The 25,000-nt window shown below is 37.5% G+C and overlaps 1 protein-coding gene across 2 annotated transcripts; it reads right to left on the bottom strand.

Annotated features, from left to right (window-relative positions):
• Nucleotides 1-38: 38 nt before the first annotated feature.
• Nucleotides 39-22,731, bottom strand: Mccc2 (methylcrotonyl-CoA carboxylase subunit 2). Of its 2 annotated transcripts, XM_070098548.1 has the most exons (12): nt 22,559-22,730; nt 21,272-21,377; nt 20,590-20,737; nt 19,703-19,943; nt 18,875-19,053; nt 15,735-15,834; nt 15,397-15,537; nt 12,764-12,935; nt 12,409-12,565; nt 9,998-10,112; nt 7,164-7,249; nt 40-2,246 (listed from the first exon to the last, which is right to left on the bottom strand). In XM_070098548.1, exons 1-12 carry the CDS (start codon nt 22,685-22,687, stop codon nt 2,129-2,131), a joined length of 1,692 nt encoding a protein of 563 aa, XP_069954649.1. In that variant the 5' UTR covers nt 22,688-22,730; the 3' UTR covers nt 40-2,128. The 2 variants fall into 2 exon arrangements, with proteins under 2 accessions (XP_069954650.1, XP_069954649.1); XM_070098549.1 differs by lacking the exon at nt 9,998-10,112 and having other exon boundaries at nt 39-2,246; nt 22,559-22,731.
• Nucleotides 22,732-25,000: the final 2,269 nt, after the last annotated feature.

Here is a 25,000-nt window from a genome sequence, read left to right as displayed (position 1 = left end):
AGGTATTAAGATAAACTTTGGAAGGTTTCTTTGATTATATGACAAACTCTGGAAGGTTTATGACAATTTATTTACAAGATCAACTCATACCTACAAAAATAATGATAATATTTTTAAAAGTTTCTATCCATAATTTACAACCTTTATCATCATATATATATTTTTCTAAATCACAGTTAATGACAAAATAACTTGGCCTAAATACTAATGTTGAACGAAATAAAAATTGTTATTCACGCTGTGATATTATATGAATGGGGAAAGCACTAAACCCATTGAGGTTACAACAGAGGCAATAAGACGCGATCCAAAAAATGTAAGGATAGCTCCAATTCTCTGGATTAAGAGCCCCTGACCAGTTTTTATGTACAATTCTGTACAGTATTGTACATATTTTTATTAATTGGTACACATATTGACATTATACTATATTAAATCTTCACTGACTAGATGTAATTTGAGAATTGATAACTCTTAATAGCCAAGATTCATAATTTATGGCTCTTAAATTATTAGCATGATTATAAACAACTCGCACAACAGACAGGATTCAAACCCATGGCCAGCATGGTACAGTGGTTACCCAGAGTGACACAATGATGATGCCAAAGCCCCCCAAAAAGTCTTTCATAATAATAATAATAATGATAATAATAACAACAATAATAATGCTTCAAGAGTCTGCTAAAAGGACAAAAGTCCAACTAATGTAACATTTTATGGTGGCAACATTTTGCTCTCGAGCCGTAATAGCAAAGCTCTTAGAAAGCAAAACGTTGCCACAATAAAACGTTGTGCTCGTTGCACTTGAGTCTTCTTACCTAACATATTGTAAGTAATTCTACCATTATTACACTATAAAACATCTGGAGTCAGCAGCAACAGCCTGGTTAACCAGGCAAGCAACAGACAAGCCTGGTCCATGGTCGAGCTCTGGGAATAGAAAAACTCTGAAAACTCATCAAAGGTACATCAAAATTATGTATACCCCTGGTGGTAGAGCACTGGCCTGCTAGTTCTAGGACTGGCTTGACATGGGTTCCAGTCCTGTTCTTCCTGTGAGCTATTCAGAATTTAATTTACACTTAGCAAATACAACATTTTTTCAATATGAGTCACAAACTAAAATACCATAATCTAGTACAGCTTAATCTGATAATTTAAATATATTAACCAGCTTAATATATCTTAAATAACATAACTTTTTAATGTAATTTAGAATTGGAAAATGAAGTTTAGCAAAATTTACCTGTATGCAATGATTACTTTGTTAATATATTAGAATCTACCCAAAGAGGCATAGGTAAGGAAGAAAGCACAGAAAAATTCACTTGCTTTCTAGCTGTCTTTCTGAAGGTGCACAAAGAGGCACTGACGACCCACCGAACTACAACATTTACGCCACAACATAAAAGGTCCAGTAGTTTTGATTATTCTCTGTACAATACACGCTGTTACAAGAAAGTCGAACATCTCGGCACCATTGGGATGCAACTCAAGATTCTCTCTCTCTCTCTCTCTCTCCCCAACTAAGGTAGGGTGACTCAAAAAGGGAAATATTCACCATCACTCATTCATTATTATTATAATCAAGGGGAAGTGCTAAACCTATAGGGGTCCTAGAGCGAGGACCAGTTAGGTACAGGAATTACTTACTGGATACATATGAATACGATTCAACCAAAATTTTGAAATAAAAATTTAAGTAGAGTATTAAACATAAAATAATAATATTCACAATTACACTCTTTGCTGTTTGTAAAAACAATGAATTTATTGCTTGAAGCAAGGTATTTACAGTTGCACAAAATTATGAAGTGTGGGTAATTTCTGATGATAAGTACCCTGTCTCATTAGGAGACGGCCAGTGTAAAAAAAAAAAATGCAAATAAAATACTGCAAGTGATAACAGCAATTATAGACTTCATTTCTCCTGAAATCATAATTGTACTGTCAGAGTTTAATGTTGAATCACTGTAAATATACTCTATAATTGCATGAGCATGACAAAATTTTTTAGCTTTTTTTTTTTTGTACAAAACACCTTATGATATACATATTTACACTGTCTGAAACCCAGATTTGGGCAAGCATAAAGCTGCCAGAAATAAAGAATGTAATACATCAGTTACATTCTAAAGATGCCGAACGTTGTTTTGGGAATAGGAGCATTAAGAGCTGCTGAAAGTGACAGGCCAAGAACGTGTCGGGTATCCACCGGGTCGATTACACCGTCATCCCATAACCTGCAGCGAAAAAAAGATGTATTACACAAAGATCGATTTTCAAGAATAACATAAATTTTTACTTTTGAATACTGCGCATAATATAAATAATAATAATAATAATTTATTTCAGCATGATACCATACAGAGAGCCCATTTTTATACAGAATAATTTCTGTATATTTAAACCAACACAAATAACCCACACATAGGATAGAGAGGCTTATGATGATGTTTTGGTCTGACTTAGACCATTTACAAGTCACACTAACTTGTGTGACTTGTACATAGTGTGACTTGTCCATTTACAAGTCACACTAACTTTTAAATAGTCAAAGTTGGATCAAAACATCATCATAAGCTTCTCTCTCCTATGTGTGGGTTATTTTTTATTTGTTCCAGTTGTGGTATTGTGCCTTTTTGTTCTTCACACTTAAACTTAGTTTAATAAAACATCAGAGTTCTGTTAAGTATTGAAATACAGAATACTTTCATGCAAAATATTCTTTTTACATCAAAATTTCTACCCCAGGCAATCTAAACCCAATAATTCGCTCAATAGGTCTTTTTTTAAATTTCAGGATCGTCTCCAAGGACTTTTTCTCTTCTCTCTATATTTCTATGTCTCTTCTTAACCCTTTGAGGGTTTTGGTCGTACTAGTACGTCTTACACGTAGGGTTTTTTGACGTACTAGTACGCATAAATTCTAGCGGCCTCAAATCTCGCAGGAAAAGGCTGATAAGCCTAGATGTGAGAGAATGGGTCTGTGTGGTGGGTGTGCGCAGTAGGAAAAAAATCTGGGACCCAGTGGTGCATTGTGGGAATGCCATCATAGTACACAATTTCCACCGTGCCCTGCGGTAAGAAGTTCCTCACTCCTCGGCGAATTGGGACACTTTTGTTCCCCAGTGACAGTTCTAATACAGATGGAAGTGACAGTGAAGATGAGTTTCAAGGTTCTGGTGAGGTTTTGACCGAAACTAATGACCATAATATGGGTAATAGTGAGGAAAACCCAGACAACCCACAGCCTTCCACCTCTGGTGCTGGGCCGTCGTTCAGTTGTACCAGAATCAAAGAGGAAACTCCTATTTTCCAAAATCCCAGACTCAGATGTGAGCATTGGTGATGATAATGATAGTGATTATGAACTACAAGCTCTTCAAACTTGTTCCAAGAATGGAGGAGGAGGAGGAGGCAGAGGAGGAGGAGGCAGAGGAGGAGGAGGCAAGAGGAGGAGGAGGAGGCAGAGGAGGAGGAGGAGGAGGAGGAGGTGGAGGAGGAGGAGGAGGAAGAAGAGGAGGAGGAGGAGGAAGAAGAGGAGGAGGAGGAGGAGGAGGAGGAGGAGGAAGAGGAGGAGGAGGAGGAAGAAGAAGAATACGTAATGATAACAATAATACATAATAATAATACATAATAATAATAATACATAATAATAATAATAGGTAATAATAATAATATGTAATAATAAATGTTCACCCATGACAGTAACAAGATAAGGGGAGATAACATCTGATAAGTGCTGACGTTTGATGAGGGTAAATGAGGGTAGAGCTGATGCCAAAAGATGAGATGAACATCGCCCTCCCTTTGTTTTTGCTGGTATACTAACATTTCTGTCTGTCTATTTGCCTGTCTGTCAAGCTCCCTGTCTATCCATCTAGCTCTCTGTCTCAGAGAGCCACAAGACTGCATCATCACTTTTACTCACATCTTCAAGCAGAGTATAGCACTTTGTCTGGGTTTCTTGGGTTATCCTAGGTAATTTATACTATGTATACTTGTATTTATGTGTACCTGTGAGACAGAGATAGACAGACAGATAGAAAGAGAGAGACAGATTGAAAGAGATAGAATGAGGGAGAAAGATAAAACACCATTGTGTATGACACCATGTTTCAGAGTTCCACAAGCTGCAGAACTAATAGGAATATGTTCAGTGACTGTATATTGGTATATATATTATAGAACAATAATAATAAACAATGTTTTGTATTGTTTGTTTTTGTAAACAAGTTTTGTAAACAATATATTGATAATTATGTTTGTGTGCTTATTGTGTTGTATACAACGAGTGTATATATGTACATTGCATCTTACTTTGGTCTCATAGGCCACATAAGTTATGTGAAAAAATAAAATAGTGGAAAAAACAACAAACCTTCAAATACAAGTAAATCAAAATTTACCGGGTGAGCGGCAGTCGCCGCTGTTGCCATACGCGGCTCATTTTCTGCAAACTTCATGCATCCATATCTCCGTAAGTAATGATGGTAAATTTTTTTTGTTTATCCTATAATGTTTAGAAAAGAAAACTCTATTTTTTCATAAGAAAAAATAATTTTTTTTTTTTTTGAAATTTGGCCGACCCTGAGAACGAGTTTCGGAGAGGGCCTGTCGACCCTCAAAGGGTTAAACAGTCTTCAGTATTTTTCTTGTGTCTTTCTCCAAGATCATCAATGTATCTTATTTAAGTTTTTTATACACACTTTTCTGATAGATGGACGCTGTCACAATTATATTTATTTAATATCCCAAAACAAAGAATTTGTCAATAAATGTCCTAATCATTGTCGTTACATGAACGATAGTAAGGCCATTTTTTTTTTACTACATTTGATTTCAACTCTCCTGTTGCAGTTCGTTGGTTCAAGCCTACAGCATTGTCGTAATAATTTTTTCTTCCTCAATAAGCCATGCATATCATAAGAGGCAATTAAAATGCCAGGAGCAAAGGGCTAGTAACCCCTTCTCCTATATAAATAATAAAAAGAAAAACTTTTGCTTTTCTTTTTAACCCTTTCAGGGTCCAGAGGCCAAATTTCAAAGTGTGCACCAATGTCCAAGAATTTTCAAAAAATAATTTTGTTATTTTTTCTTATGAAATGGTAGAGAATCTTTTTCTGAAGGTAATAAAACAAAAAGTATGAAATTTGATGGAAAACTGACGAAATCATGCTCTCATGAATTTTGATGTGTCAGCTATATCTAGGCATCACATATATTATTCCAGTCGATGAAATTCTTAGCTATTTCACTAGTATTACTTCTATTCTATCAATTGAGCACAAGAAATCGCCAAGTCAACTATTTCAACTACAAAATAAAGTGATTGGAATTTGGTAATTTGGCCAATTTAATGCAAAGATCAAAATATTCTAATTTCAAAATAGGGTCCAGAATAAACAATACAGGCATTCCTGGCACTAAACTAACATTTCCTCTGTTCATTAGTTACGTTTTCAGGCTTTACAAATGAATTCCATTTTGAGTTTTTATTCACAAAATGAATTTTTATTCAAACCAAAAAATAGAAATTTTACTCTTATGCAATACTGTAATAATTGTATAAATAATATCACCACATTTGTGAACGTATATCAGACCCACCAGCTGGCGTGTATTAGATGTATGGGATCATTTGTTTACTCTTGAACATGGGCAAAAATTTAACATTTCTGCTATTTTGAGCTCAGTTTCAACCAATTTCCCTTACTAAAACCAATCAAAATCATCTCTATTTCTGTAAAATATCTTCCATTCTATCAAATGAGACCAAGAAATCACAAATACAACTATAAAAAACATACGAAAAACACTGCAAAGTTGCTGTTTTAATCGAAAATTACGGTCTCAGTTTTTTTTCTCTCATTATGCACTGTGTGCTGCAGGATTTGTTTTATGTAGTGCACACATATACAGTGGACCCCCGCATGACGATCACCTCCGAATGCGACCAATTATATAAGTGTATTTATGTAAGTGCGTTTGTACGTGTAAGTTTGGGGTTCTGAAATGGACTAATCTACTTCACAATATTCCTTATGGGAACAAATTCGGTCAGTACTGGCACCTGAACATACTTCTGGAGTGAAAAAATATCGTTAACCGGGGGTCCACTGTACTACATAGATGTATTCTCTCATATCTAGGCCCAAATTTACTGCTCACAGCTTATCAGAGTGAGCTGAGCTCATGGTGTAGATCTACAGTTTGGACCCTCAACGTATAGCCGTAGATCTATGGCACGGACCCTCAAAGGATTAAGGTCACCCTGCCTCAGTGGGATACGGATGGACTGTTGAAAAAAAAAAAAAATGATATTTGAAGCAGTGGACAAGTTGGTACCATGATATCTGCTAAAAGTTATGCCAAGCAACTGAACTTTGATGTAAGTTGGATTATGTGATGCACAATAAATGCTATCGAAATATCTATGAAGCATAAGGCTTAATAGGATAATCAAAGAAAAATTAAGTATACTTTTCACCAAGAATATGGCACTATTCTATATATACCAATTCACATTAAAAAAAGTCATGGTTCAAATGATGAAACTATCCCTATTCTTATTCTGCTTAAACATTTATTTAATTTCTAAGATCCACAACTTAAAGTAAATTAAAAATTAAAATAATGTCATATACTGAAGGTATTTATAAGAATCCGCAGGATATAGCCGGTTCATTGAAAGAAGATTTATAAGAAATTTTTTCATTATTATTACACCAATTCCCCACCTATATGGGGTAAAGAAGCAATCACCCACAACGAATAAAGAAGCAATCACCCGACAACGAAAATGGAATTAAAAGTTAGCGGTCTCGGCATTATAAAGAACTCCATTTTTTCTATCGAATGAAACCACCCATTTTTTTATCCAGTAAGTGGTCAGAATTTAGCAATTTTGCACTGCCAATTTCCGAATAGGGTCCAGAATAAACAAGAAAGACATTCCTGGCACTAAAATGTCTCCTACCAAGGCAGGGTGACCCAGAAAAAGAAACACTTTCACCATCATTCACTAGGGGCATTTAGTACCATAACCCAAGCACAGTATTGGACTGGAATAAGGGCAAACCTTACCTTGCACTAGAAAAGTATGGTGATCCCTCCACCCAAGCACAGTATTGGACTGGAATAAGGGCAAACCTTACCTTGCACTAGAAAAGTATGGTGATCCCTCCACCTCAAAACGCTTAATAATAGGAGCCTTAAGAGCTTGCTCCTCTTCCTCTGTCCACTAAAATATAGAAATTGATATACAATTTTAAAATAAAGACACAGTACTAATGAGCTCAATTTTTTTTATATAAACAGTAAACCCTCTCACAATGCAGCCTCACACCTGACTTTGTTGCAAAGCAATTAAGAAAGTGCAACCAAAAATCTTGATAGTGCATGAAAAACTTAATATTACATGACAAACATCTATAAAAAATTAGGTACAGCCTCTCCTCACTTAGCGACGTACTCGTTTACTGATGCCTCGGACTTACGATGGGCTCTGACCAGTATTTATACCTAAATAATGTATATTAGTGCTGATTTCCTCTATTGTTTATTTCAATATACAGTACACTACTGTATAAACATTTAAAAATATACCAGAAATGTTATATATGGTGCAAAGGTGACATTAAAACAATATCAAAGATGGTTGACACTAACCCACTATTATTATACTAGTATGCTCCTCACTTAGCCACAAATTTGCTTAACGATGTGGTCTTTGGAATGAAACTCCATCGTTAAGTGAAGAGAAGCTGTAATGCATAAAAATTTGCGTTGTACACTATACAATTACAGTGGTACCTCGAGTTTCGAACAGCTCCCAACTCGAACAATTATGTAAGTGTAGTTTGGTAAGTGCTTTTGTAAGTGTATTTTTGGGGGTCTGAAACGGACTAATCTAAGTTACATTATTCCTTATGGGAACAAATTCGTTTGGTATCGGCACTTGAACATCCTTCTGGAACTAATTAAGTTTGTAACTCGAGGTACCACTGTATTTTCAACCTGCAGGCCAACAGCTGGGTGGCTCCATTCTTGCCGAGAGAAAGGAGAGAAAGAGAGAGAGCAAATTAGGTCCACTAGACACAGCTCTTTTTTTTATCTAACTAATCTTTCCCCAAACTTATAAAACTTAAAAATGCTTAATTTATTCTAAAACTCCTGTATAAAAATTTTGAACAGAATATTCAGTGTGGATTAAAATAAATCAGCCACAACAACTCAAACATTTACTATCATTATGCTTCAATTACATATGCCAGTACCATACATAGTGATGTATGTATCTAGTCAGCTATATTTCTATAATTTTTGAACAGAATGGTGATTGGTAATAGTGAACAAAAAAAAATTTTAACAAGCAAGTTGTGTAATAGAGGTATGTATCGTGACTATCTGTTATGATGTGGCCAGCTGATTGTCTTAACACATCAGCGTAGTCTAGGGACTTCCCATACCTTGTTAGGTAAGGCAAAATGTGTTTATGTGACTGTCTAATAAAATGTAGGAAGATGTATGGGTAAGTTTCCTGACAGATGCTAATCTTGCTCACTTATATTATAAACATAGCAGTTATACTTCAGTGGAGATGTGCCTCAACCTCAATCCCTGCTGACTGCTGCGTCGATTTAGCCCAAATGTGTGTAACTTTCGCCTCCACTAAAAATTATATTATCAGCCCCTTGTGTACAGTTTATATGAAATAAAAGTTGTACAGACAATTCAGGTATATAATGAAGAGTTAAAGAAAACTGTGGTCTCACAATATTGCTGGGAGGCAAATCATCACAATATTGCTGGAAGACAAACCATCAAAAAATTGCTGGGAGGCAAATCGATGTTCAGCAGCTCTCTCCACTGGTCTTAGACACACCCTCCCAGGTATGGAATCAATCCCTCTACAATTTTCCTGTTGTAAATTACGACAAACGGTATCTTTCTCGCCTATGTTTCAAGGACTTCAGTTCGAGGAACTACAATTGATCCCATTGGCCTTGTTAGTTCTTTTAAGTACTAAGCCTGATCCATAATGTTTTTCAAAGTTATAATTTTCTCAATGGATTTGATGCTATTTGTAAGCCATGGGTTATTTATTGAGTGGTGCACTGAGGAGTCTGTGGAAACAAAGAACTCTATCCATGAAAGCAAACAGGGGAATGTATAAGAGCACAGTTATACCAATGCTCTTGTATGGGTGTGAGGCATAGGTTGTAAATGTTGCAACAAGGAGAAGGCTGGAGGCAGTGGAGATGTCATGTCTGAGGGCAATATGTGGTGTGAATATAATGCAGAAAATCCGTAGTTTGGAGATTTGGAGGAGGTGTGGGTTTACCAAAACTATTATCCAGAGGGCTGAGGAGGGTTATTGAGATTGTTTGGACATGTAGAGAGGATGGAACGAAACAGAATGGCTTCAAGAGTATACAATTCTGTAGTGGAGGGAAGGCAGGGTAGGGGTCAGCCTAGGTAAGGTTGGAGGGAGGGGCTTAGACTTCCAGCAAGCATGCATGAGAGTGTTAGAAAGGAGTGAATGGAGACAAATGATTTTTAGGGCTTGACGTGCTGTTGGAGTGTAAGCAAGGTAACATTCGTGAAGGAATTCTGGGAAACCGGCAAGCCGGACTTGAGTCCTGGAGATGGGAAGTACAGTGTCTTCACTCTGAAGGAGGGGTGTTAATGTTGCAGTTTTATAAATGTAGTGTAGGCATGCCTCTGGCAAGATAAAGATGGAGTGAATGATGATGAAAGTTTTTCTTTTTCAGGCCACCATGCCTTGGTGGGAAATGGCCGATGTGTTAATAAAAAAATCTATTGTAGAGGCTATGAAATTTTTGTAGAAGTGGATGCATGATTTAATGTGTTGAGCACTGTTAAATTCTCTCTGCCAGCCAATGTTAATGACGGCTATGAAGTTATACCCTGATGCCTAATTTTGAGGACAACTTATTGCTTTCGTAAATATGTTTTAATATCTTACCTCTTTACCTTCTCTACGTCTCTGCTCCTTTGTGATCTGTGCCAGCACTCCAGCTGCCTGCTCACCACCCATTACACTAATGCGACTATTTGGCCACATGTATAAAAACCTGGGCCTGCAAATGTACTGGTATTTCAATAACTGTTAAAAGATTAATGACGTTTTTTACAGTATTCAGATTAGGTAATATTGAGCTGTTTTTCTCCACAAAGTTAAAATGTAATGGTCTACATGTCCTTTTTATGTAAACACAAACTATTCAATGAACTACTGCATAAGAAAACATGATGTTAAATGCAGGGACAAGTATCCTAGGTAATTTTAGGTAAAATCTACACATGTCAATAAAGTATATCCACATCTATATGTACTCAGAACCTTTATGAAAATTTATACTAGTCAGTGAAATCATATGTAAAAGGATCACTAAAATAATTCTTAGCTGCTCTGGATAAAGCTACTCCTTGTATGTGATGTCAGCAGAATATCTCATCTTTATTTTCAATAACAATATTTCCATTTTCAAACTAAATTCTTCAAATCTTCTTTATGAGAGGAGTATTCTTCCAACACATTGTCAATACATACTTTCTTATCAGTAGCCATATTAAAATGCCTAACCTTTGATTCCATTTTTTTTCAACGAATTGGCTGTATCCCACCAAGGCAGGGTGACCTAAAAAAAAAACTCAAGTTTTTCTTCTTAAATTTAGTAATTCATACAGGAGAATGGGTTACTAGACTCTTGCTCCCGGCATTTTAGTTGCTCTTATGACATGCATGGCTTACAGAAGAATTCTTTTATTCCAATTATGCTAGATATATTAAAAGTAAAATGTAAGTTAATAAGATTTTATGTATTTATCAGTATATTTAATTAATTACAATTATTTATCATTATGCAGCTAAAGAACATCTCAATGTATTCCTTTCCTAATGAAGCATCTTAAAGTCTTCAGTACTAACACTCCTCACATACATCACTCCATCCTCTTTTACATACTGTTAGGTTTTGTTAACTCGTCTATCTTGTGTTAACTGCTTGCATCTGTTAACAATTCATCATGTACTAAACAAGCCTTTCAGGGTGAAAAAATCACTGCAATGATTAGAGATTTATGAAGGACTGTTTTCTGACAGATTTGCAAATTCAAGTCAAGACTGGGTGATACAAGGCAGGAAGCTCACCCACCACTGGAGTGGAGGAGAAATACATGATAACATATACCTGGAAAGTACTCGAGGGGCTGGTCCCAAATCTTCACACTGCCATAACAACATACTGTACTAGAGTGAGAGATATGTAAGTGCAAAATAAACCCAGTGAGGAGCAGGGGTGGGTGGGGACAATGAGGGAACAGTGTATCAACATTCAGGGTCCCAGACTATTCAACATCTTACCAGAAGATATCAGAAACACGGCTGGAACAAGTGTAGAAGCCTTCAAGAGGAATCATGACTCATGAAATTATAATGACACGATTGCAAACAAACCATACCATGGGCAGGGATAGAACCTGCGATCAGAGTCATAAAACTCCAGACTGACGCGTTAGCCACTGGGCCAGCTGGCTACAATAAGATACATTCAACTAGGTATATTTATACACCATAGGAAGGTTTGTATAGGCACCACTGTGACCACAAATGCAAGTTTGTGGTCACAGTGTAAAAACTTGCATTTGTGGTCACAGTGGTGCCTATGCTAACCTTCCTATGGTATAGAAATATACATAGTTGGATGAATCTTATTGTAGCCAGCTGGCCCAGTGGCTAACGTGTCGGTCTGAAGTGTTATGACCCTCTGACACTGGGTTCTATCCCGGACCTTGGAATGGTTTCCTTCAAGAGGAAACTGGACAAGTATCTTTACTAGGTGCCAGATCAACCAGGCTGTGATGGATATGTGGGGCAGCAGGACTCCAGCAGCAACAGCCTGGTTAACCAGACAAGCACCAGACAAGCCTGGCCCATGGCCAAGCTCTGAGAGTAGTGAAACCCTTGAAACTCTTCAAAGGTATATCAAAGGTATAACATTCCCTCGCTCTTGTGTCTCCAAACAAGTGCAGACATCAAAACCAAAATGACCCCCAATGACACGATTTCATACCAGCAAAATAATAGTATCTCCATAGGGAAGTGGAAAAGAATTCTTCCTCCATAAGCTATGCGTGTTTTAAGAGGTGACTAAAATGCCAGGAGCAAGGGGCTAGTAACCCCTTCTCCTGTATGAATTACGAAATGTAAAAAGAAAAACTTTTGTTTTTCTTTTTTATAATCTCTTGCCTAGTTTACCTAAAAAGAAAAACTTTTATTTTCCTTTTTAGGTCACCCTGCCTCGATGGGATACGACCTGTGGGCTGAAAAAACAGAAATTATGCTAACGTCACAGTACTTTGACAATAGCTTACCCGTAAGCTCTACCACACATGCCATAGTTGCCAGCACCGTAAGAGCCCCCAATTACAACAGTAAATTTAGGAACCTTCGCACAAGCCACAGCTGTTACCATCTTAGCTCCATTCTTAGCAATCCCGCCAGCCTCTGCATCACGGCCAACCATAAAACCTGAAATATGTTAAAATGTTTATTAACTCACATTTTGATGGATTATTAAAAGAAGTTGAGAATATGCACTCTTTAGTATGAAATATTTGTGAATATAATATTACTTACTTATGATTACAATTACTGGCCAACCAAATATTAATTAGAATAAGCAAAATGTAAATACTGTACAACATAAAATATTACAGAGTAACACACCAGTAATGTTCTGTAAGAAAATCAGAGGTATCCTCCGCTGGCAGCAAAGTTCAATGAAGTGTGTTCCTTTAACTGCAGACTCTGAGAAGAGCACACCATTGTTGCCGATAATGCCAACAGGATAGCCATACAGGCGGCCAAATCCACATACCAGTGTCTCTCCATAACGTGCCTTGGAATAACACATTAAAAACTCATTTTGAAACAAAATGGTTATATTGTATATCTTAATTTTTGTTTTTAATGGAACAGCTATCTCCCATCAAGGCAATGTGACTCAAGGAAACAAACACCTTTGTCAACATTCACTCAATCTCCTTCTTTCCAGAAGTGTGCTGATATTACAATCAGATTATCCCTCTGATTCTAACATCCTCAATCCTCCTTCAGGATGCAAACACTGCCCTTTTTGCCTCCAAAACTCAAACCCAGCAAACCAGTTTCCCCTGAATCCTATGGGCATAACAAAGTGTATCGGCGTCGGTGGGTACAAGTCAATTTTGGTGGCAGTGTTACTGGCCTAAAACAGAGTATCAATAATGGTGGGTATCTGCCAATCTGAAGGTATCAACATCGGCAAAAATTCTGGTATCATCCAATCCCTACTGAATGCCTTCATAAATGTTATTTGTTTACATTTCAACAGCACATCCACTAAAAACTGCTAATCTCCATTCATTCCTATCAAACACTCACAGAAGCCTGCTCGATGCTCCAACCCTTACAACTCAAAGCCTCTTTTACCCCTTCCCTTCAACCATTTCCAAGAGAACCCACACCCCTTCTACCTTCCACCCCAAATTTACAACACCCACTTCATCCTCCTATTCCTCACCATTCTCTTTATATTCCCCTCCTACCCCCCAAAAAATAAGAAAATATGGTAACAATATTATAAATTATTTGTATATGAAGATTGCAGATTACAAGAAAGAAATATATAAGTAAATACAGTGGACCCCCGACTTACGATGTCCTCAACTTACGTTAAAACCGACTTACGATGCTTGTCAGTGTAAAAATTTGACCCCGACCTATGCTGAAAAACTCGACTTATATCACTCGTCCTGAACGCAGCCATCTGGTCCATCTGGCCTAAGCGCCTCAGCTGAGGTAGTGTGACATTGTTTACAAGCCGGGGCAGACGGATAAACGCATACATTCGATAAATTTTGTATTATTCCAATGTTTTTAGTGCTTGTAACTGCTAAATAAGCCACCATGGGCCCAAAGAAAGCTTCAAGTGCCAACCCTGTGGTAAAAAGGGTGAGAAATACTATTGATATACTATCGTACCACGGTCAGCTGCTGCTACTGCTGCTGCTGTAGCACCATCAGCTGCTGCTGCTGTAGCACTGTCAGCTGCTGCTGCTACTGTAGCACCATCAGCTGCTGCTGCTGCTGCTGCTGCTGTAGCACCATCAGCTGCTGCACCACAGTCAGCTGCTGCTGCACTGCGGTCAGCTGCTGCTGTAGCACCATCAGCTGCTGCTGCACCACGGTCAGCTGTACTACTCGAAGATGTGGAGAAATTGTTATTGGTGTGGCTTACCGAGAATACCGAGAAATAATTAACCCCAGAGGGTTAGCCACTCAGGATAACCCAAGAAAGTCAGTGTGTCATCAAGGAATGTCTAACTTATTTCCATTGGGGTCCTTAATCTTGTCCCCCAGGATGCGACCCACACCAGTCGACTAACACCCAGGTGAACAGGAAAAAATGCCTGAAACCAGTGCTCATATTGATGAATTTAACCCTTTGAGGGTTTTCGTCGTACTAGTACGTCTTACGCGTAGGGGTTTTTGACGTACTAGTACTCATAAATTCTAGCGACCTCAAATCTAGTGGGAGAAAGCTGGTAGGCCTTCATATGAAAGAATGGGTCTATGTGGTCAGTGTGCACAGTCTAAAAAAAATCCTGCAGCACACGGTGCATAATGAGAAAAAAAAAACTTTTTCCATTTTTTTTTAATAAATCAGCGACTTTGCAGTGTATTTTCGTATAGTATTTATTGTTGTATTCTAGTTTTCTTGGTCTCATTTTATAGAATGGAAGACATATTACTGAAATTGAGATGATTTTGACTGGTTTTACAATGAAAGGTGCCTTGAAATTGAGCTCAAAGTAGCAGAAATGTTCGATTTTTACCAAACTTCAAAAGTAAACAAATCGTGCCAAGCGTGCAATACATACTGATGAATTTAAGGCCAACAAAGATTGGTTTGAGAAATTTAAGAATCGTAGTGGCATACACAGTGTGATAAGGCCTGTTCTGGAAGAAAATGCCAAACAGGACCTACATTGCTCAGGAGGAAAAGGCACTCCCAGGACACAGTGTCTCATCACTACATCTTCAATAAAGGTAAGTGTCATTTATTCTTCATTTAGTACACTAGTACATGCACAATATATATCGTGCATGTATCTTTCTTTTTGTGTGTAGGAAAATGTACATTTCATGCGGTAAATTTTTTTTTTCATACTTTTGGGTGTCTTGAACGGATTAATTTGATTTCCATTATTTCTTATGGGGAAAATTAATTTGACATACAATAATTTCATCTTATGATGTGCTCTCAGGAATGGATTAATATCGTAAGTCGGGTGTCCACTGTACATGACATTACCTACCTTAAATTCGTCAAATTCTGATCCGTCAACAATTCGAGCAATCACCTCCCTTACATCATAAGTTTTCTTGAGGTTGTCACCAACAATACCATAGAGGTCATGAGCATCAAACACAGGTTCTCTAACTTCTCTAATAGAAGTCTGAAAGAAAACATGGCATAAACCAATTAGAACTCTTAATGATTCAGCAGAACTGTTGAACAAAGTATGTTCATCAATGTAACATATTTTCATATTCTGAGGTACTGTATCATTATATTCAAAGGAAAGTGCTAAACAAATAAGAATCATGCAATGCCTGTATTATTTTGGAAACCAGTGAAGTACATGAAACTCACTTGAGGAACTTTTGTGCGGTTGAGAGTGCGTACAATTCTCCTCGCTAAGTGAAGGGCGTGTGTGTCATCCAGAGCGTAATGATCAGTAACACCAGATTTTCTGAAAAATTCAGTTTTAACTGACTGGGAATCACAACAGGAACTTGACCAATCTACAAACTTACAAAAAAAAAAAAATGAACTATAAATATATCAACTTTAAGAAAATTACATGTATATGATAAATTAAATACTGAAAATGGGACACTATGAGCCTGGTTCTCCTCATGTAGGTAGAAACGTATAAAAAACTAAATATATAATACTGTATACATAATGAAATGTAATAGCACATAGTTTGCCATATAAATTCTAAAGAATTTATATGCCAAGTTATAAGCTGCAAAATATTTTACCGGATCATACTTTAACCCTTTCAGGGTCGACAGGCCCTCTCAGAGACTTGTTCTCAGGGTCGCCCAAATTTCAAAAAAAAAAAAAAAAAAAAAAATTTTTCTTATGAAAAGATAGAGAATCCTTTCCCGATCATAATGACACCAAAAGTATGAAATTTGATGGAAAACTTATGGAATTATGCTCTCGTGAAGTTAGCGGTCTCGACAATGTTTATGCATCGGTGATTTTGCCCACTTTGAGCCCTATTTTCGGCCAATTCCACTGTACTAGTCGACAAAACTCATGAATATTTCGTTAGAACTCCATTTTTTCTATCGAATGAGTGCAAGAAACCACCCATTTACCGATTTCAACTATCCAATCCAGTGGTCAGAATTTAGCAATTTTGCCAATTTCACACAAATTTCAAAACATGCCAATTTCCAAGTAGGGTCCAGAATAAACAAGAAAGACATTCCTGGCACTAAAATAACATTTCCTCTGTTCATTAGTCACATCCCAATGCCCCTCTTACATTCTTTTGCTTTCCACCTTGAATTTTTATTCTCAAAAATAATAGAAGATTTACTGTTATGCAGACTACTGCATTAGTGTAAAAAATGGTATAAATAATATCGGCGCACTTGTGAAAAAATATTAGACTCACCAGTTGACGTGTATTGGATGCTTAGCATGATTTGTTTACTTTTGAACTTTGGTAAAAATCGAACATTTCTGCTACTTTGAGCTCAATTTCAAGGTACTTTTCATTGTAAAACCAGTCAAAATCATCTCAATTTCAGTAATATATCTTCCATTCTATAGAATGAGACCAGGAAAGCTAGAATACAACAATAAATACCATACGAAAATACAGTGCAAAGTCGCTATTTTAATCCAAAAACATGGTCAAAGTTTTTTTTTTTCTCATTACGCACTGTGTGCTGCAGGATTTTTTTATGCTGCATACACTGGCCACATAGACCCATTCTTTCATATATAGGCTTTCTCTCACTAGATTTGAGGGCGGTAGAATTTAGGTGTACTAGTACATCCAAAACCCTGGTGCGTAAGCCGTACTAGTACGGCCGAAACCCTGAAAGGGTTAATAGTTTACAAACATATGTAAAATAATTTTTTATGACAAACAGCTAAGCCAACTGAAAATCTATATCACCATGGAAATAGTCATATGCATGGATTCCCAGGAAAATGAGTGCATTAACCCTTTCAGGGTTGGCAGGCCCTCTCCTAAACTTGTTCTCAGGGTCGGAAAAAAAAAATTATTTTCTCGGGATCGGAAAAAAAATTATTTTTCTTTTGAATTGATAGAGAATTTTTTTCCGATCATAACGACACCAAAAGTATGAAATTTGATGGAAATCTCGTGGAATTATGCTCTTGCAAAGTTAGCAGTCTCACCGATGTTTACGCATAGGCGATTTCGCCCACTTTGAGCCATATTTTTGGCCAATTCCCATGTACCAGTCGATAAAAATCATAACTATTTCGTTAGAACTCCATTTTTCCTATTGAATGAGTACAAGAAACCGCCCATTTACACATTTCAAATATCCAATAAAGTGGTCAGAAATTGGCAATTTTGCCAATCTCACACAAATTTCAAAAGATGCCAATTTCAAAATAGGGTCCAGAATAAACAAGACAGACATTCCTGGCACTAAAATAACATTTCCTCTCTTCATTAGTCACATCCCCAGGCCTCTGTTACATTTCTTTTCCTTTCCACTTTGAATTTTTATTCTCACATAAAATAGAAGATTTACTGTTATGCAGACTACTGCATTAGTGTAGAAATGGTATAAATAATATCAGCGCACTTGTAAAAGAATATCAGACTCACCAGTTGACGTGTACTGAACGTGTGGCATGACTTGTTTACTATTGAACTTTGGCAAAAATCGAACATTTCTGCTACTTTGAGCACAATTTCAAGGTACTTTTCATTGTGAAACCAATCAAAATCATCTCAATTTCCATAATATGTCTTCCATTCTATAAAATCAGACCAGGAAAACTAGAATATAACCATAAATAGCATACAAAAATACACTGCAAAGTCGCTGTTTTAAACCAAAAACATGGTCGAAGTTTTTTTTTCTCATTATGTACTGTGTGCTGCAGGAACTTTTTTATACTGTACACACTGACCATATAGGCCCATTCTTTCATATGTAGGTCTGCCAGCTCTCTCTCGCTAGATTTGAAGGCGCTAGAATTTATGCGTAATAATACGGCACCAACCCTGGCGTGCAAGCCGTACTAGTATGGCACCAACCTTGAAAGGGTTAAGTTGATACAGTTATACAAATAACCTGCACACGAGGAGAAAGAAACTCATGATGGACCGAAACGTCGTTCTAAGTTTCTTTCTCCTATGTGAGTGTTATTTGTGTACAGCAGGACCGCTGTATCCATGGTGCCCAGTTTCCGAGGTTTCAGTTATTCCGCTATTTATCCTGGCCTGAAAATAACCCTTAATTTTGCTTAATAATGACACCAAAGTGCAAAAGTCTTTCAAAGCCTAAAAGAAGTTGTGAAGTGCTTCCCATCAGTAAAAGTGCTAATTCTCAACTTATTTCGTGTAATTTATCAATTTAACTTTATCACAGGTTTACCTGGAGTTTACCCGGAGAGAGTTCTGGGGGTCAACACCCCCGTGGCCCGGTCTGTGACGGGGTTTTACTGTATTGTTGTAGTCATGGTATTGTGCCTTTTTATTCTTTTTTGATACAGTTACCTACCCACAATGTAAATCAGCTCCTCCCAGATCTTCTGATGATATTTCCTCTCCAGTGGCAGCCTTGACAAGTGGTGGCCCAGCTAGAAAAATGGTTCCTTGTTTTCTCACAATGATGGATTCATCAGCCATGGCTGGTACATAGGCACCTCCAGCAGTACAAGAGCCTAGAACAACAGCAATCTGCAATAAAAAAAAGTTTGAAAGTAATGTGAGTAAAGACTTAGGTTCACCTAAAAACAAAAACTAATTTTTCTTTAAAAAAAAAAGAAAGTTTGGTTCTCTTTTTTTCTCTCATTTTCCTTTTTTCTTTTGTTTTTCTTTTTTTCTTTCATTTTTCTTTTTCTGAATAAAAAAAAAGCTTTCGTTTTTCTCTTTAGGTCACCCTGCCTCAGTGAAATGTGGCTGTGTGTTGAAAAAAAAAAGCATAGTCAATTATTTATAAAAAATGTGGTCACAAAGCATGATGTGTATTTTGCTTTATTAATGCAGCCTGACTGCTCTCCCAGTCCTCAGACTGAGAGGGCAATCAGAGTTGATCTGTTGAATGAAAGGTTAGTTCTTAATTTCTTGAATAAAGTCTTTCACCAACATTAAAACACCTTAAACAGTGTGGTAGAAAAGCCTTCCCCTCTCTCTCTCTCTCTCTCTTGAATAGTAGATGGAATTAATTTTGGTCCATATTAATCTGACGTCAATTATAAAGCTGAGTACTCTTAACATTTTTTGTTACACGTTACATCTACAAAAAGACTAGAACCGCTTAAGTTGATTAATATAAATAAATAAATAAACAATCTTGGCATGATCATTATAATACCAAGTAGCCCACCTGTGCTATGCCAAGAGATGACATGTTGGCTTGATTGAAGAAAATGCGGCCGAAATGATCCCGATCAGGAAAGACATCAGCTTGACGTGGAAGGTTGGCACCACCGGAGTCTACCAGGTATAAACAAGGTAGGTTGTTTTCCTGAGCAATTTCTTGTGCCCTCAAGTGTTTCTTGACAGTGATGGGGTAATAGCTCCCTCCCTTCACAGTCGCGTCATTTCCCACAATCATACATTCCACACTATGGACAAGTACCTATACATTATTATTGCAATATTATAAAATTTGAGGGAGGGTGAGGTTTATGGAGAAAGTGTAAAAAGAGAACAAATGAGAAAGCAGGGGAGGTTTTATCATCAAATTTTGCTGAGAATAAGAAAAAGTTTTGGAGTGAGATTAATAAGTTGAGAAAGCCTAGGAAACAAATGGATTTGACAGTGAAAAACAGAAGACGGGAATTATTAGATAGGGAGTTGGAGGTATTGAAAAGATGGAGGGAATATTTTGAGGAGCTGTTAAATGTTGATGAAGAAAGGGAAACAGTGATTTCATACATTAGCCAGGAAGGTATAACACTTTCAGGAGTGAGGAAGAGCCAGGTGTGTGTGGGAGGTGCATAATGCAGTGGGTAAAATGAAAGGGGGTAAAACAGCTGGGATTGATGATTAATGAGAAAGAATTGTTACTAGCAGGTAGGGACATAGTTTTCGAGTGGATGGTGCTTTTGTTCATTCATGATGTAATGGTTGTAACTTAGGGCATTTGTAAATAGAAGTATTGCATGTATTTTTTAAATACACTTGACTGGTTTTGGGAGTTTTACTTCTTTGGCCAGACTTCCTTGGAGACCAAAAATATTTTTTTTCCCAAGAAAAAACAACCCTTACCCTGAAACCTTGCCAATCCCTGTAATGATGCCACCTGCTGGAACATCCTCCTTGCCATAGAGCTGGTATCCTGCCAACTGTGACATTTCAAGAAATGGAGTGCCTGGGTCAATCAGCTGACTGATGCGTTCTCGAACTAAAAGCTTGCCTGCAGGAATTTAAAGAAGGGTAAATTCATAGACTGATGAGATGAAACCCACAGAGACTAAAAAAATATCAATCTGTATATTTCAACCTCCAACTGAGGTCCTTTTCTGCCAATACTGAAGGCGGCCTCAATTGGAAATCAAACAAATCTTCTTACTGTAGTCCATGTTTATCTCCATTTGGACTTCATCTTGTCAAATTTTAGCTTATCAGGACACCCACAAAATTTTGAATTTTCTGGTTATACAAGGATGGAGCAGTGGTGTACATCCATTACAGCAACAGCATTTAACATGAAAGTAACTTTGCCTTTATACACTAGGTAACTAGTTGGTGTTACAGTTTATTAATATAATTATTATTAAAAAGTTAAATACTACTGCTATAATTGATAACATGTAATGAATATGGCAACTTCATCCACACTGATATTATCATATGCTACTTAAGACACTGATTACAATGCTTTATTTCTTAAACTTAATATTCATATGGTACATATATAAAAAATTATTCATGCAACAGCTGCTGCGACCTTTGCTCTTATGTCGTTGAATAGCCTTTTCTCCACCCCCAAGAGTAATGGTGCCAATCCGCCCACGTAGTTCATCCACTAATGCTTTCAGGCGAGATTCATTTTCCTGTAAAATATAATTCACAATGAATAAAAGGTCACAATATCGTGGATGGAACAATACACAAATAACCTGCACTAAGTGTGGGTTATCTGACCATAATTCAATGATTCATCCCACTAATTTCTCATCAACCCTAATTTTCTCTGATAATTTTTTTTTAAATATTAAATGATTTTTTTATATCACAAAAATCGTCTCCCAGGGTAGAATGAGGAAAACAAGTTAAAAAAAATTCCATTTTTTTTAAATCTGTTCTGGCAAAAGCACACAAACTTAGTAAATAAGTAAGTTTATTTAGGTACAATTATCGTAAGTTTATTTAATACAGGTAAACATAAGTACACTTATCCCAAGTAAGTTTATTGAGGCACAGGTACAATTATCACACAGTGTAAATTATCCAGGATAACCCCAAAAAAAGTCAGTGTGAATTATTTCCATTGTGATCTTTGTAATATATTATTATTTAAAGCCTTGCTGGAAGTTATAATATAATCATGGGGGAGCGCTAAACCCGTAGGATTACAGCGCATGTGGGGGGGGGACGGAAAGTATTCAGACTCAATTCAGGGAACTGGAGCACAGAACCAATTCCCTAGATCAAGAGCCCCTCACCAGCATCAAGGAACCTCCCTTGATGGACCTAGCTGGAAGATAGTAGAAATCAGTAATATATAATAAAATACACAAATTGGTCAGTCACATGGAATACAAACATCTGCAAATAAATGAACGGACATTTTGCTACAAATGGCATAAACTGAATACACCCTCAGGGTTATTTACATGGCATGTCCAATTCCTTGGATCAAGAGCTCCTCTCTGTAAAGGAACCTTTCAAGGTGGTGATTAGGGAGGAGCGCTAAACCTCTAAGGATTATACAGTGCCTGTGAGGGTAAGGAAGGTATTCAGGCTCAATTCAAGAAACTGGAGCGCAGATCCAATTTTTTGGATCAAGAGCCCCTCACCAGCGTCAAGGAACCTCCCTTGAAGGGGTCGAGGTGGGGGGGAGAACCTTAAAATATTTAAAAGAACTAAACCCGTAGGTATAATGCAGAACCTAGAGAATGGGAGGCAATCATATTTGATCCAAGGAAGGAGATGTCAGGTCCAATTCCCTGGATCAAGAGCCCCTCACCGGTGAAGGGGCTACCGGTTAATTTGCTAATTGTTCGATACACACCTGGAATTCCGGGGATGTTTTATCAGGTGTAGATCCAACAATGTTGGCAGTGTCATTATGGTAGGCCCTCTGAGGCCTACAGTGCCTACATAGGCCTACATAAGCCCTAAATAACCTGCCGTGCAACATCTCTCCCCAGACACAAACAACTGCTCCTTCCCATCCACTACAGTCACCCTTGTTTCCCACCAAGAAATATAAATTAACGCTTATTAATCCATTGTAACTATTAAGGGAACTTAAGTAATGTAATTATTGATGCTTTTGTTAACAGTTTGTTAAAGAATATAATAAACAGAGTTGTTTTTATTATGGAGAAAAATGTTGTTTGTGCTGGATGAGAATTAATGTCCAGCTGAAGCCGTCAATACGTCGCTTAAATATTAAAGTTGATATTTTGATCCCACTTTCCCTTTAAAATTAATATACTACTGCTATTACTACTACTACTAATAAGTAAGTAAGTAAGTAAGTAAGTAAGTAAGTAAATTTATTCAGGTATACACAAATACGGCTACATAAATTATCATACATAGCAGCATATGTGTAGAGAACCTAGGATAACCCATAAAAGTCAGACAGAGTGACTTATTTCCATTGGGGTCCTTTTACCTTATTATTATTATATATAACAATGGTTATAAATGACCATAATTTTTAAAGGGGTGGACCTGTAAGCCAGCGGAAGGCCTCGGTCAGATGACCAAAAGCTCCAAAGGCGGGTCATCATCTGACTAAGATCCGCGTCAGGAAACATTTGTCCTGTTTCCTGACGAACCTTACCTAACCTAACCTAACCTTATTATTATAATATAAAGGTTACGATATTTTCTTATTATTCTATAATGAAGATAACATCTTATTATCATACTAAAAAGACTATCTACTACACGAGGGTCATTAAGACTATCTACTACACGAGGGTCATTACTAGGACCCCAATGGAAATAAGTAAAGGACCCCAATGGAAATAAGTCACTCTGTCTGACTTTTTAGGGTTATCCTAGGTTCTCTACACATATGCTGTTATGTATGATAATTCTATGTAACTGTATTTGTGTATACCTGAATAAACTTAGTTACTTACTTACTAGGAACAAGGTAAAATTTACACGTATGTTAGCTAAAAAATAGAAAATTATTCCCCTCTCTTTCTGTAGCTACATTCATCAGACACCTTCTGGCAGTCTTCTTGAACTGGTTCATGCTATGACTGGCTTTGACATGTGCAGGCAGTCTGTTCCATTCCTTTATTGCTGTACAATAAAAGGTGTCTGAAGCCTGGCCACTGACTGTGGGTACTACAAAGTTGTGTTCTCTCCCCCTAGTACTATGATTGCTTTGGTTCCCGACCTTGACAAAATTGACAGCAAGATATTCTGGACACTGTTTGTGAGCAATTTTATAAACATGATTTAGCTTCAGTTGTTTTACTGTCTTCAACATTCAGACCATACCCCCGGCCGGGATGGAACCCGCGGTCATAAAGTCTCAAAACTCCAGCCCGTCGCGTTAGCCACTAGACCAGCTAGCCACAATAAGATTCATCCAACTAGGTAAATTTCTACACCATAGGAAGGTTAGCACAGGCACCTCTGTGACCACAAATGCAAGTTTTTACAGACGAATCTCCAGCTAGCGTGGCCGTGACGAACTCTAGCTCAAGTCCCTTCACTGCCGTCAACATGACTCAAGAAATCGTAATGACACGATTCGTCTGTAAAAACTTGCATTTGTGGTCACAGAGGTGCCTGTGCTAACCTTCCTATGGTATAGAAATACACCTAGTTGGAAGAATCTTATTGTGGCTAGCTGGTCTAGTGGCTAACGCGACGGGCTGGAGTTTTGAGACTCTATGACCGCGGGTTCAATCCCGGCTGGGGGTATGGTTTGTTTGCAATCGTGTCATTACGATTTCTTGAGTCATGTTGACGGCAGTGAAGGGACTTGAGCTAGAGTTCGTCACGGCCACGCTAGCTGGAGATTCGTCTGTAAAAACTTTCATTTGTGGTCACAGAGGTGCCTGTGCTAACCTTCCTATGGTGTAGAAATATACCTAGTTGGATGAATCTTATTGTGGCTAGCTGGTCTAGTGGCTAACGCGACGGGCTGGAGTTTTGAGACTCTATGACCGCGGGTTCAATCCCGGCCGGGGGTATGGTTTGTTTGCAATCGTGTCATTACGATTTCTTGAGTCAAGTTCAACATTCAGCATATCCAACTGCTGTAATTCATCCTGGCCTACATGTTCTCTTGGTCCCAGCCCCAGGATGAATCTTACGATTTTGTTCTGGGTGATTTGCAGTCTATCTTTCAGTTTTTTTGTCAAGGCAGAGTACCATGAAGAGCAAGCGTAATCCATATGGCATTGTATAAGGGCTAGACATTGGGTCCTGCGAGCCTCAGTAGGTAGACACTGTGCTTGTCTATACAGGAACTTCA

The sequence above is a fragment of the Cherax quadricarinatus genome, chromosome 63 (assembly GCF_038502225.1).
Source record: "Cherax quadricarinatus isolate ZL_2023a chromosome 63, ASM3850222v1, whole genome shotgun sequence".
Taxonomy (NCBI): Eukaryota; Metazoa; Arthropoda; class Malacostraca; order Decapoda; family Parastacidae; genus Cherax; species Cherax quadricarinatus.
This window is presented reverse-complemented; position numbering and strand designations above follow the sequence as displayed.